This window comes from Ochotona princeps, chromosome 8, assembly GCF_030435755.1.
Source record: "Ochotona princeps isolate mOchPri1 chromosome 8, mOchPri1.hap1, whole genome shotgun sequence".
Taxonomy (NCBI): domain Eukaryota; kingdom Metazoa; phylum Chordata; class Mammalia; order Lagomorpha; family Ochotonidae; genus Ochotona; species Ochotona princeps.
The window spans coordinates 73,285,538-73,300,235 of record NC_080839.1 but is presented as its reverse complement, the minus strand read 5'-3'; the positions used below and the strand labels follow the sequence as shown (position 1 = coordinate 73,300,235).

The 14,698-nt window shown below is 40.7% G+C and overlaps 1 protein-coding gene across 3 annotated transcripts in view; it reads right to left on the bottom strand.

Moving 5' to 3' along the window:
- The window catches only part of NBAS (NBAS subunit of NRZ tethering complex), a 376,509-nt gene that overhangs the window by 187,392 nt on the left and 174,419 nt on the right, over nt 1-14,698 (bottom strand). For all 3 annotated transcript variants that reach the window (XM_058668260.1, XM_058668259.1, XM_058668261.1), the window contains one exon: nt 2,731-2,898. In XM_058668260.1, the coding sequence (XP_058524243.1) occupies nt 2,731-2,898 (168 nt within the window). The remainder of the gene's footprint in view (nt 1-2,730; nt 2,899-14,698) is intronic.

Genomic DNA, 14,698 nt, shown 5'->3' with positions numbered 1-14,698 from the left:
ACAAATGAGACAGTAAGAGAAAAACACGGTGCAGTGTGATACATGCAGGAAACAACACAGATCTTCCCCTAAGTAAATGGCATATCCATCCACATGACTGGACCCTTAGCTTCAGCTGTCCTAGCCAGACAATCAGCAGGTTCACAAAACACATTCCCAATCTAAGCATTTTCACTTCCTTTATGGCTGCATTAGTCCAAACCACCACCATCTCTCATGTGCAGTACTAGATAAGAGATCACATAGTCTCTTAGCCTGACTCAGACTCCATGAAGACAGTTTTGCACGCAGCAGCTAAGCAACCTTATTTAAAATAAAGGGGTGTGGTTGATGTTACTGTTAAAATTATTGTACTTCCTTATAATTAGTTTTGATCTAAATATAGATTGTTGCAAGTCAGGTCCCACGGCAAGAGATGGTGAAAATTCTCTGCTCTAGGCATGTAGGCATTCCATGGATGAAGTAACAGCAGAGTATATTTAGCATGTTGTGAACATGAATATGGCAAATTGGCAGTTTCCGTCAGTTGCTGGCAATAGTCTAGAGTGATGACAAATATTATTTTGATTTTTTTGTGTGTTATTTAGTTATGAGGAAAGTGTATGGTAAGCAGTCCATTTGATGGTTTACTAATTTCCTCGTTGTTGAGAAGTCCGAGTTGATTATGTATTTAATATGATAACCATTTGTGTGCTGTGAATTGCATTAAGAGTTATGTAGGGCAGAGTTGATGCTTACTAAATGTACAAAATGAATTGATGAGATTAGCCAGTTAAATCTTTTCACCAGTAAGGCACTCAACAGCCCATGAGATATTTATTAAAAATGTCAAGTAAATCCTCTTATTTTTGTATCATAGTGTCAAATAGCAGTAAAATAAACATGTTAAGATCCTTAATCTACTGCTATGTTTCACTCTAAAATTTACCTTTGTTAAAATTTGCTTTTCTTCAAATTTGTTGAGACCGCACGTAAAAGTATCCTAATATTACTTTGGCTGGTATTTTCTAATTACTGTATAATATTTTGGGAATGCAAATTTTATTTGAATGTCAACTACAGTAAAGCATGTGCCGTTTGTTTTTCTTACTCAGGTTTTATAATTTGATGGAATGTTTTTATCACAATTTAATAAATGTTGGCTTTATTTAATAAAATAAATAAATAAATAAAGGGGTGTGAATGGGGGGGCAGTGTTGCAGAACAGTGCATTGACTGCAATGGGTTAAGCCTCTGCCTGTAACTGATATCCCTTATGGGCATCAGCTCAAGTCACTGCTACTCCGCTTCCTAACCAGCTCCCTGTGAATGCGCCTTAGGAAACAAGCAGAGGATGGCCCAGATCCTTTGAACTATGCACCCCCATGGAAGATTAGGATGGGATCCCAGGCTCTGGGCTTCAGCCTAGCCCTACCACGGCCTTTGCAGTCATTTAGGAATAAACCAGCCAGATGGAGGATCTTTCTATGTCTGTCTCTGTGTCTCCCTATCTCTGTCTTTCAAATAAATAATTCCATTTTTAGACAAAAAGCAAAGTTTGATTATATGAATGCATTCCTAAATGCTCTAGAATCCTTCCATGTTACTCAGAACAAAATGTACACTGGTTATTCTACTCCATGGGACACTCCCGACGAGGCCTCAGGACTCCTTTCCAACCATTCTCCCAACTGTGTGCTCTGCTCAAATTCCAGATGGCCCTCTTCATCCCCTCTCCAAGACAATGCCACGCACATCCCCACAGCCCTTGGGTTTTGTTCTCTTCACTTGCTCCTATTTGTAATTCAGGTGATTGCTTTTCTGATAACCCTTCATTGCCTTCTCTAAATCCCAAGGATTTCTCATTAGTCCCTTTCCTTGTTGAAGCAATCTTCACAGGATTCATTATCACCTGCCAGCACATAATAACAAGACACATATTTTGCCTTTTTTTCTATCTCCATGTGCAAGATAAGTTCCAGAGGGGAAGGAAACTAGACTGAAGCTCTTGTCTACTCTTCCCCATGAGGAGCATGACAGGATGCAGAAACAGTACTCACAGAATCAATGAAGAACAAAGGAAGACACCCCATGAACGCCTGGGGTGAACTACAAATGGATCAAGAGGAATATACTTCTCTTTTTTTTTTTCTGTATTCTCCATTCTGAGATGAAAAGACTGTAATGTAAGAATGCACAAGACAGCAGGGAACTAGGGAAGAAAACATCATTCGTTCTCCTGCTTTTTCTCACCTCTGGATCAGTGACGGAGGGGGAATTCTAACTGTTGTCTTTCTTCAGGTGCCCATTCTCCCCCTAACACTCCTCTCCTCAGCTACTAGCCTAGAAATATGAGGGATCATCAAACAGTTCATGGAAAAATAAATACTATAAAAATATGATGCATGGATTTCAACATTTATGGCACCAAAACGCACTTCCTTCAATCCACTGTTTTACAAAAGTTTGAAATGCTCTCATATGTAGTAAAAGTAAACGTTGATAACCTACTTTTGTTTCTGACTTTATTGAACTTAATTCTAGTGTATGAGCTAACTTTGCTTAAATGTAATTAGGTGTCTTTCACAAGTACTCCTTGGCTTACTTCCTATAAAACAGGCATTTTCCACCAGAAGGGTTTCCTGGATTTGTAAGTTACTTTAATGAGTTGCAGATGATACTGTAACAACAAAAACAAATGAAGAGTAATGCTAGTAAATCGATGTGAACCACACAGATTGTAAGACTTACCTGGAGCGGTCGGAGATACGTCAGAGACTTCTTCCACCACTGCCCATCGCTGACAGCCTGCAGCACAGCCTTGGTAGTGGTCGTAGTGTTGGAAAGAACCTTCATGGTGGTAGCAGTGGTCCAGTGCAACAGGTCAGCTGAACTGCTGCCTGGAACACTCACTTCACCCTGTACATTTGTTCAGAAAAACAAAAGAGGCCAGAAAAAAATAATAACAAAATCTACAATGTTCAAACAACACAGTGACAACCTAGACTACTTAATTCACTAAGGTGGAAAGCCCATTTCTGCCATGGGTCATCTGGATATCTATAACATCATTCATGGGCCTTACGCTGTTATCAAAAATTAGAATGCTATAGATACGCTGAATTTCAAGTCCCACCCGCAGTAGTCTAGGCAAGGCCACATGAAGTGACTTCGCAAGCATTGTGTAATCTGTGAGTTGGACATTTGCCATCCCTGAAAGCAATGACACATCAGTCAGGAAGATTAGTAAACTCATGTTTACTAGTAAGAGAATAAGTGAGGAAAATATGCCTGCTTATTGCTCCTTACTGAATCATCTATAAAAGAAAATTTGGGAGAAAAAAATCAAACTGCCAAATATTTAGAAAGCAATAGGAGGCTCTTTATTTGTCACTGGTCTAATACTACAACAACGCCTGTTTATCAATACATTAACACATTTATTAGAGTAGAAATCAAGTATCCATTTGAATAATGTTACTGAGACCCAAGCAAAGCTTTCAAGCCCACCATCTTCCTGCTGCGAGAAGATATTTTTCATGCAACAGGATGGATGATTAACAGTGTTTAAACAGCTTTTAATGCAAAAACCAACTGCCAATCTTGCAGAAATCAGGAAAAAATTGTAACTATCCATTTACAAACCCGAGGGATTCTGTGAGAAAATGGCTGTACATCAGCCGTGTTTTAAATGAAATGACAAAAACACATCGATTTTTGTTCAAAAGAAAATATCACTTATCCACAAAAATAAACTTATGTATTTAATGTCTGTTTAGTTCTAGTCATTCTTTCTCAAGAAGCACAGCTAAAAGAAAGAAAACCTCAGGTGCAGTCTTTCAGAAGATGCAGAATCTCTGGCTACTGCTATGGTTTACATATCATTCATGAAAAGCAACACAAAACAATTACCACAATATCCTCACATCGCTAATACTCAGACAAATGTACTCTTCAACATGACAGATGTGGCAAGGGAGAATTACAGCCCCTCCACCAGGATCATCCATGTCCTGCGCCCAGGACCCTGCGGACATGCCGCATTACAAGACAAGGGACTCTAAGCAGGATCAAGGGAGTGTGCCTCCAGGTGAGGGCACATATCCTGAACCGTGTGCACCGCACAAATCCAATTCCATGAGTTCCTGAAGTAGAAAACTTTTCCCAGCTGTAGTACAGTGCCTCCAAGATGCCCAGGGAAGAAGGCAGGAAACATGTGAAGCAAACGTTGGCTTTGAAGGTGAAGGGGAGACAGGGCTTGAGGGAGGGGAGGAACTTGCACACTCTGAGAAGAGCCCTCAGGTGACAGCCAAGGACATGCTGAGGATCTGCCCTAAAACCCACCAGCGGTATCAATGAGCACACAAACAGGCCTTCCAGAGGCTGCGAAAAAGAACACAGCCGTGTCGGACACGCCACTGTGAGCTGTGTGACACTGAGCACAATCCTAAGGAAGCCTACTAGATTGCTATCATAAGAGAACTGTAAAATAATCAGCTACATTGTTGTAAGGCTATCAAGTTTGCAGCAATTTGCTACAACAGTGATCTCAAATGTATATCAGAATACTTAAATAAACATATTAATATACTTCAGTGTGTATTTCACTCTTCAGAAAGGAAATATTTAAGCTGTCTTATCGACTGTTTACAATATGCCCATCTTGGTGTTTAAGTTTGTTAAAAAAAGTATTCTAAATGGAAAAAAATTTTTCCTTTTGGCTGATTTTTGTCAGGCTTCAGAAAATGTACAAACCATCCACTCTACACAATATTATGCATTATTTTTATTTATGGAAACAACAGAGAAAAATGGATGCTACACAAAGGAGACGTTATACTAAACTGCTTCTAAGGACAACCATTCCCTTATCATTATTGTTTGGGGTTTAAGTGACAAACAGCACTTCCACTATGTGTCAGATGGTGGCAGATACTGTAGTTGGCGCCCCTGACCCTGCACAGAGTCTTACCGCAGCCAGAGGTTAACAAAGCTAAATACTACATCTCCTAGGCAACCTTATAACTCATCAGTACATGGCCTATTTTGTTCAAATCTTTCTCTCTCTCACTCACACTCACACACACACACCCCACATGAAACTGTGAAGGTGAAACTATCATACACATCATAAACCCCCACTTCTGCCATCTTCTTTTTTAACTTCTGAGAAATGCATTCAGTCTATTGGATCTGTGTGCTGGGAGGCAGGGGGGAGGGGCAAGGCTAGAAGCATTTTTGCAGCAGTGCTAACAGAAGGGGCTATGGACAGTGGGATAATCAGGGCTGATTCCCGGGAACATCCAGGGGCCCATCCCTCCAAATGAGGGACCTGTCAGCCAAGGAAGCTCTGTAGCCATGCAACTTTGCAAACATCACTCCACCTCCGTTCTGGCATTAAGGGCTAGGACCTATGCCGATGGACAACTTGCCTCTGTGCATGTAACTCACCAAGTGGGATCGAAGCACACTTTTCTATGAAATCCTGCAAGCTTTATAAATGGAATACGCTGATCTTTCTGCTTAAAAGCTTTCCCCTTAATAAAGCGTGCACTGACAGGAACTAATGCTAGATGGGAGATCCCTGTGAGTAACACTGCCAGAAAAAATTATCAGAAGGAATCTACAGTAACCTACACAAAGAGAATTCAGAAAGACCTTACAAAATGCACACTGTTTATTTTTTGTTGTTGTTTTAAGATTTATTTGTTTTTATTCTAAAGTCAGATATACAGAGAGGAGGAGAGACAGAGATAAAGATCCTCTGTACAACGATTCACTCCCCAAGTGAGCCGCAATGGCTGGTGCTGTGCCAATCAGAAGCCAGGAGTCAGGAACTTCCTCCAGATTTCCGATGCTGGTGCAGGGTCCTGAGCTTTGGACCAGCCACAACTGCATTCTCAGGCCACAAGCAGGGAGCCGGATGGGAAGTGGAACTGCAGGGATTAGAACCAGCGCCCATAGGGGATCCCGGCGCGTTCAAGGTGAGGACTTTAGCCACTAGGTCACTGCGCCGGGCCCACACACTGGTTTTGTGTCACATTTCTTCACAATGTTTTTTTAAGTCTCTTAGTTTATTCTCTTCGTTAGTGTGTGTGTGTGTGTTTACAAAACATACAGTAAGTATTTCCATGTGCTGGTTACACTTTAGGAGTATCTGAAAAGCTGCAAGTAGGACAAGCATATAAAAGTGTTTAAGATGCCACCTGGAATTGCCCACATGCCAGAGGGGAGTGCCTAAGCCCCAGCTGCAGCTCCACAATGCCAGCTTACTGTCTGTGCACACTCTGGGAGGCAGCAGGTGATAGTTCCAGCAGTTGAGTGCCTTCCACCCACAGACCCAGGCCCTTGGCTTTGGCCTGACCAAGCTCTCATACAGGTATTTGAGGAAAAGTCAGGGAAGAGAATATCTGACTGCCTGCCTTTCAAACAAAGTTGCCAGTTTAATGCTTAAGAAAACTTTTTTAGAAAGGGCACCACAGTAAGAGAAAACAAAAGAAAATTAGAGGGAGCATCAAGATGACAAAATAGAGTAAGGACACCTTTAAACAGACGGAAAAACAGTTAATCAGGATGAAGCAGAGAGGACATATTCCAGCAAAAAGGAAAGGACACAACAGCAGAGGGGTACCTGGAGACTGACAGACACAGGAAAGCAGCAAAAACAACGGTGTGGTGTTGCAGTGGCTGATACTCCAGCAGCATTCAGCTAATGGCCATCTGAACTCCACCAGCAGCCGGAACTCCACCAGCAACCAGGTGGGAAGGGACTTTCACTGGGAGCTTGGGAGGTGAGCCCAGACAAAGAACTGTTCGTCCTGCTGCTCCGTTTCATTTTACCAGGAGCAGAGACAGAGCAGCAGATCCCAGACAGACAGTGCGAGAACAGGGTGGATTTCACAGCCCAGTCAGACCCCTAGAGCTGAATTTGGCGCCATTTTGCAATAAGCAGGCAAAGGAAAGGGAAAGGACTGAGCATACACTGAGCTGGGAGTGAACTCATTTCTGACTCAGTGAACTGTAGCCACGTGGCATTCTACAGGTTCCACCCAAGACAGGTCTGGGTAGCCCTCAGACCTGAGGGCCAGCAGATCAAGAACTCTAGTAGTGGTACGTCAGGAGCCATTTTGCACACTGTGGCAATAGCTTTAGGACTGCAGGGAACAACAGTGAACTGCGCTTCTGCTGAGCTCACAAGAACTCACTGAATTCCATCGATTGCACTGGTCCCGGAGGAAAATAATATCAACTGTGGCATCATATGGGTCAAAATAGGTCCGTGTGGCATCCAGACCTAACGTCCAACAGGTTCCAACAAGATCAGCGCCACCAACAACCTAATTATATAGGACACCTGGTATCTCTCTAATCCTGGGACCTGCTCCAAGCGGAAGTGGGAGAAAGGTTGCAGAGACAATGGTTCAGCCTCAGCATGGTCTCACAGGAGGTAGACAATGGTAAGGCAAAAGCTGGGGCTGTGGAAATCTAACATAAGAACCCAGAACTTGCTGGAGGTTGTGTCACAAGTGGCTGCAAGCAAAGTGCTGTGTACCAACTGCAATAAGTAAAATCCCATTGTAGACCTGTGGGTGACACAACTTAGAAATCTGGCCCAAGGAGAAGACTCTGCTAACCAGAACTACAATGACCAAGAGTAAAAGAAGAGACAACGGCACAATGAATATTACCGAAAACTCCCCTGCAAAGGAGCAAAACCCTATGCCAACCTCAGAGTTAACTGAGGAAGACATCGAAAAATGGGGCACACGGAATTCATAAAACTCATTTTAAAGCTTCTGATCAACAATGAGAAGCACATACAAGAGTGCAAAGAATTTAAGGAAGCAATAAAGCAAATCAAGGCTGATATATCAGAAATTAAGAACACAGTAGAGCAAATTAAAAGTACAATGGAAAGTCTCCAAAATAGAATGAAGGAAGCAGAAGAAAGAATCTCAGAACTGGAAGATATTTCCTGTCATCAGGGGGAAGCAAACAAAAAACTGGAAGCAGAGATGCATCAGGCCAAAAAAAGCATTCAAAAATTGAAAGACACTATTAAGAGGCCAAATACAGGGCCCGGCACCGTAGCCTAACGGCTAAAGTCATCGCCTTGAACGCGCCAGGATCCCATATGGGCGCCGGTTCTAATCCCGGCTGCTCCACTTCTCATTCAGCTCCCTGCTTGTGGCCTGGGAAAGCAGTCGAGGACGGCTCAAAACTTTTGGACCCTGCACCCATGTGGGAGACCTGGAAGAGGTTCCTGGTTCCTAGCTTCAGATCAGCACAGCAACGGCTGTTGTGGCTCACTTGGGGAATGAATCATTGAACGGAAGATCTTCCTCTCTGTCTCTCCTCCTCTCTGTATATCTGATTTTGTAATAAAAAAATAAATCTTAAAAAAAAACAGGCCAAATACAAGAGTAATGGGAGTCCCAGAAGGTGCAGAAAGAGAAACTGGCTTTACAAATATATTTAATGAAATAATAAAAGAAAATTTCCCTAATCTAGAGAAAGAATTGGGAAACAAGATCCAGGAGGGGCACAGAACTCCCAAAAGAATTAACCAAAAGTGATCTTCACCAAGACACATGATCATCAAGCTCTCTTCAACTGAACATAAGGAAAAGATCCTTAAATGTGCACGTGAAAAAAAAAATCAATTGACATATAATGTAATGCCAATTAAACTCACAGGAGATCTCTCACAGGAAACTCTACAGGCAAGAAGAGAACGGAGGGACATATTCCAGATTCTAAAAGAAAAAAACTGTCGGCCTAGGATAACATATCCAGCAAAGCTTTCTTTTGTCTTTGAAAATGAAATAAAATTCTTCCACAGTAAAGAAAAGTTAAAAGAATTTGCCTCTTCCAAAACTGCCCTACAGATGAAACTTCAAGATGTTCTCTTCACAGAGAAGAGGAATAACACCCAACAAAACCAAGGGCAAATTTAAAGAACACCCCAGTAAAATGACAACAGAAGATTAAACCAATGAACAAACCATCCCTAAAATGACAGGACCAAAGTACCATCCATACATATTAACCCTGAATGTAAATGGCTTAAGCTAAATCTAATGTCATAGATTAGTAGACTGGATTACAAAACAAAACCCATCTATTTATTGTCTAGAAGAGACAGTTCACCAACAAAGATCAGTGGAAACTATATCACATGGGTTTTGTTGTTTTGTTAGTTTCATCTCTTCAAAACACTTTCTTCTGATTAAATCATTCAGTGACTCACAGATCATACAGTAGCATCATTTTCTTCAAGAACGTTCTTGATTTTCATTTCTTCAGCTCACGTTAGTCATTTAATAGCTTGTTATTTAACTTCTTAGTGCTGTTAATTTCTTTTTTCTCCCTGATGTTAATTTTGTTTTGTGTTTTTCATTTAAGGGGATGTATAGTAGCTGTGTAATAGAGACTGTCATATCTAATAACATGTCATTTAACTTCATGGCATTGTAAATTTCTATATTTCTTTCTATTGTTGATTTTGTATTATGACTTTTCATTTGAGGGGATGTACAGTAGCTGTGAAATGGAGACTAACATCCAGATGTGAGGATACAATGTAGTACGCATTTCTACTTCCAGACGAAGATGGACTTACAATGAAACTGTTCACTATATCTTAACAATAGGATGCTAAACTCTCTGCCATTGTCCATGCCTGCAATGATGGACATATGACTGTATATGAAGAGCTATATTTTAGTAATGATATAAAGGAAGTAGGTAGGGGGAGGGAATTGGGGAGGGGATATGGGAAGTGCCAGGAGCCTATGGAATTGTATCATAAAAAAATGATAATAATAATAAAATGTAAAAAAAAATGAAGGCAAATAAAGGCATTTCAAGATCAAAAAAAAAAAAGAAAATTTATTTAACCAATCAGAAAACATTCACCAAGCGATTTTCTTTTGGTGCCACTTACTCTATCAGGCAACACATAATAGAAAAATTAACAAGTCGGTTTCCTTCCTCAAGGAGGTTAGAAACTTGGGAGGGAGGAGAGAGAAAGAAGTAATGATAAAAGAGAGAGGTATGGACATGTAAAGTCTATGAGAACATGAATAGAGGACGTATCTCCTGTACCTGGAGAGTCGATCAGAGATGCTCCCAAGAGAAGGTGTTGTTTCAGCAAGAGAGAATCCAGGGCTTCCAGGGAAGAATAGTAAAGCAGCTTTCCTTACAAGGCATGGCCACCAAGGAGCCTTAAGCCATTCAGCAAGGGTGTAGAAACCAACACAGCCGGAGGACTAACTCAGGATATGACGATGAAAGGAAGGCAAGAGGTAAGTCAAGCAAGAGACCAAAAAGCTAGTTCAAAGAATTTCCATTGCTACACTAGGGAAGGAGGGAAAAAGAGAGAAAGAGAGGAAGAGAAAGAGAGAGCGAGCGAAACCACTGTGCAAGGTTTTAAACAAAGGGGCAACATAACTAGATGCGTGTTTCTGAAATACTATTTTAGGTCAGGTCTTCAGTTAGGAAACTGGGGCATCAGTTTACATTTAAAATAGTCTAGCAATAAAATGAAACAGTACTATTAGAAACACAGGGTTCTTATATATACGTATATATACAGTATAATTGCTATGGTCCTGAATGTGTATTATGACCAGATTTAGAAAATGCCGTTAAACATTTTCTAAAGTATTTGCATTGATTTACACTCTAGCTAGCACTTACAAAAGCTACACAGACTGCACACTCCTGTCAACACATGGAATTTCATGTCTCTTCCATTTCAATGACTGATAAAAATGTGGCTTTAATTTGCATCTCTCCATGACTAACAGAGCTGAATGAATTTCCATATACATATGCATTATTATTATTATTATTATGGCCTCTTGAATGAAATCTATTCTGAAATAACCGAGTCTTTTGACCACTTTTTTTTTTCCTAAGATTTGTTTCCTTGAAAGGCAGAGAAACAGAGAAAGAAAAAGAGAAAGGGAGGGAGAGACAGAGCTCCTCGCTCCACTTGTTCACTTCCCAAACGTGGACACAGGGGCTGAACCAGGTTAAGGCCAAGATCCGGGAACTCCTACGTGGTCTCCCACATGGGCCATCTTCCACTGTCTTCCAGGTGCATTAGCCAGAAAGCAAACCAGCACTCTGATATGGGATGACAGAGTCACAACCACTTATTTAACCAGCTGCGTCATAACATTGCCCAATTTTCTATTGGTTGTCTTTCATGTGTATAAGTTGATTAAATATTCTGCATAACTTACCTTTATTAGATGAATGAACTGTGAATGTTTTCAATTCATATATATTAATTTTTAATTCTTGCTATCTTGTGAATAATAGTTCTTAATCTTACATTAGTCTACTTCATTAACTTTTAATGGCACAATTAGTACCCTATTATCACATCTGAGAAATTTTTATCTGCTCCAAGAGCAGAGATATTCTTGTAAGTTTACCTGGATTTGAAATATTTTTGCTATGAGTGGAATCTTAATAATGTATAGCTCTCCTTCTACCCTACATATATATTTTTTATTGTATTTGCCATAATATATTGATATTATGACTTTTTGTGTCTCCAGCTAAGGAGTGAGCCATTCAAGAGCAGGGTACTATCACACATGACTAACCTCTGTAGCTTGGAGTTATAGATAGGTATACCAAGTCTGGTTTAATTGCAGTGTTTAACTGTTTTCAAACTCATTTTCAAAAGGCTAATATGTTGTATCTAGAGTAGTTAAGTGATATTCAAATGTAATTTCACATCACATTTTTAATTTCCTTTCACCTTTAGAAATATGTGAACTGAGAGAGTAAACTAGGTAATTGGAGCATCATCAACTAATCCAAATACAGACTGAAAGAAATACAACACTCTGGAGAATGACATGGAAAAATCCAAAATATGGCCACAAAGTAATAATTCTATCTCATAAAATGTATCTGCACTTAAATTTTATTCTTTTAATGTGGATGGGGTACCATAAGACAGAAAATCTGAAACATACAAAACAAACTAAGTTCAGAGGACAAAGGAAATTCACATGCTCAGAAAAGCATGTGGTATAAGGATTTCCTGTAAGAACTTCCCCTAAAGGAAATGATAAAAGAGAAAGCAAATGGAAGGCTCATCTGTATCATGGAAAAAGCTTTAAACTGAGGGCAGTCTACCAAAATGACAGCAAAACCAAAGCCATTAATAAGGAAGATAGTTTTATTTCAACTTCACATAAAAAAGGGGTGGGGCGATGGGAAGGAGGTTAGGCAAAATTTACTCAATTGATTGTTACTCGTTCTTCTGATATTAATAATGATATACTACTAATTAACGTGAAGTATCTAATAGCAGAAATAGATTAAACCCCAAAATCAAATCAACAATCCACAGCATTAAATGTAAAATGAAATCACATTAATCTCAAACATGCTACTTAGCTCACAGATTAACTTACCAAACACTAACAATGTTTTTCAAATTCTACAGCCACACAGACCATTAACAACTACGTTCACAAGATAGTTTCCATGTTAAGTGGGCCGCACAGAAATAACTCCTCTTAGTCTAATAACCACAATGAAGACTCTGCTAAGGAGTTTCTCTCTAGCACCTGGTAATAGGTCTTCATTTCTGAAAAACCCTCTGGTTTCTGGCCGAGCTGGTGGTGTATCTAAACTGGCCCTGAATTACAGACAGAGCTCAAGCAGAATGCAAATACTACACTTTATTCTCCAGCACATTTTTACATAATTTAAAGTATCTCCTGGATCTAACAATCATGTACAACATATTTCTCTTGTGATTTAAGATTTATTTTTTATTTATTTGAAAGGCAGAGACAAGAAGGAGAGATACACAGAGAAAGATAAATGATCCTCAGTCCATGAGTCTGCTCGCCAACTCGCTGCGGTGGCAGCGGCTGGCCCAGAGCCTCGGCGCCTGAAGCCTCCCTGGGCCCAAACACCAGGACTATTCTCAGCGCTTCCAGCCACACTAGCAGGGCATCAAACTAGAAGTGGAGCAGCTGGGACTCACGGCAGAGCTCACGTGAGATGCTGGCATTGTAGGTGGAGGTTGAACCACATCACAATGCTGGCCCCAGGTACAACGTATTTCATCCCAAAACAAAATATTAATAATGTTTGTAATTGGAGAAAGTACTTTTAGAAACAGCTAGAAGAAGCTATAGAAAAAGAAATTATAGAAAAACATACTATGCCATAAATCTGACTCCAATTCAACTCACCTGCTAATTAGCCTTACTTAGCAGACAGGACTATGATGGAGCTCTCTCAACTCAGAAGCCACAGGTTCCTATGCACTTCTTGTAAGGGCTAGTTTGTTTCCCTAATAAGCGCGCTCGCTCGCTCGCTCTCTCTCTCTCTCTCTCTTTCTCTCTCTCGTGTGTGTGTGTGTGTGTGTGTGTGATGTTAAGAAGCCAAAGCCTTGTAAGAACTCCTAGCACTCTTAGACTCCAACTAGAAAATCTATATTCAAGAAAAATAGAGGCATACATGGTATCTTTGATTTGATTTTTTCCCTCAGTTTTCATAAGCGACTTGGGTACTCCAGTGTGCCCTGGAAGTACATTCACTGAGCACTTACTTTTGGCGAGTCTACCCAGAACCAGGCATGAGGTTACCATGACCATTTAGTCTCTGCTCCCAAAGGACCGGTAGTGCATTCAGGAAAAACAGCAAACGAGACAACGTGCCTCACTTCACTGGTGCACCGAGAACATATTCGATAGATCTTCCCTATGCAGTAAGCATGGGGTCCATCCCACCTCTCATGCCTATATACCACTTTTTAATTTGTAAAATCTGGGTTATCACTGCTGACCCATACATGAGCTGTTCTGGTAACAGTAAGGAATATGACAAAATGCAGCCACTGCTGAGCACAAGCAAAGCGGTGTAAGAAAGACCCTCGGGGCGGCACACATGAGGGCCTGCAGGGAAACATCACAACATGTCCTTAGAGGTAGTAGCAGGCTGGGCAGTGGGCTCAGCACTTATGACGCCAACCATTCTGTGTCCCCTTCAGAACACCTGCTTCCCTCCACTGTTCCGGCTAACCTCAGCTTCCCAGGGGTGCTGACCGTGGAAAGCAGTGGTGAGGCTTAAGTAATTGGCTTCCTGCCACCAACGAAAAGACAAACTGAGCCAGCCTCGCTACCCAGAGCTCTGCACTGATATACACTGTGGGCTGAGGAAGGCCAAGAACAAGTCAAAACCAACTGTTTCTCCCTCCCTCCATGACTTTCAGATCAGTAAGTAAATCTGTGGTGATGGTGGTGGTGGTGGTGATGATGATAGTAAGCCTACTAAGAAGTGACAAGCTATCATAAAACCCGAAAGACAACAGAATGTGACTCCGCTGAATCCATCTTCGTGTGGTATGAGATGAAGTTCTAAATTCATCTTTTATGTATGTGGATATCCACTTAAGATACACATTCATAACACATAACAACTTGTATATATTACTCATTTATCAGTAAATGCAAAGTTAAAAATGTGAAAACTCCCTTACAAAGAAGCACTGAAACAACCTCCGCAGCTTTTGGTTAGGCAAAATTTCTTGGATATAACATCATAGCATTTACAATGAAGCAGAAAAAAAATTTAAGATTTATTTCTGTGAACAACAGATTGAAAGAGAGAGGGAGATACACACACATAGAGAGAGCGAGAACAAGAGATCTTTTACCCTCTCATCACTCCTTAC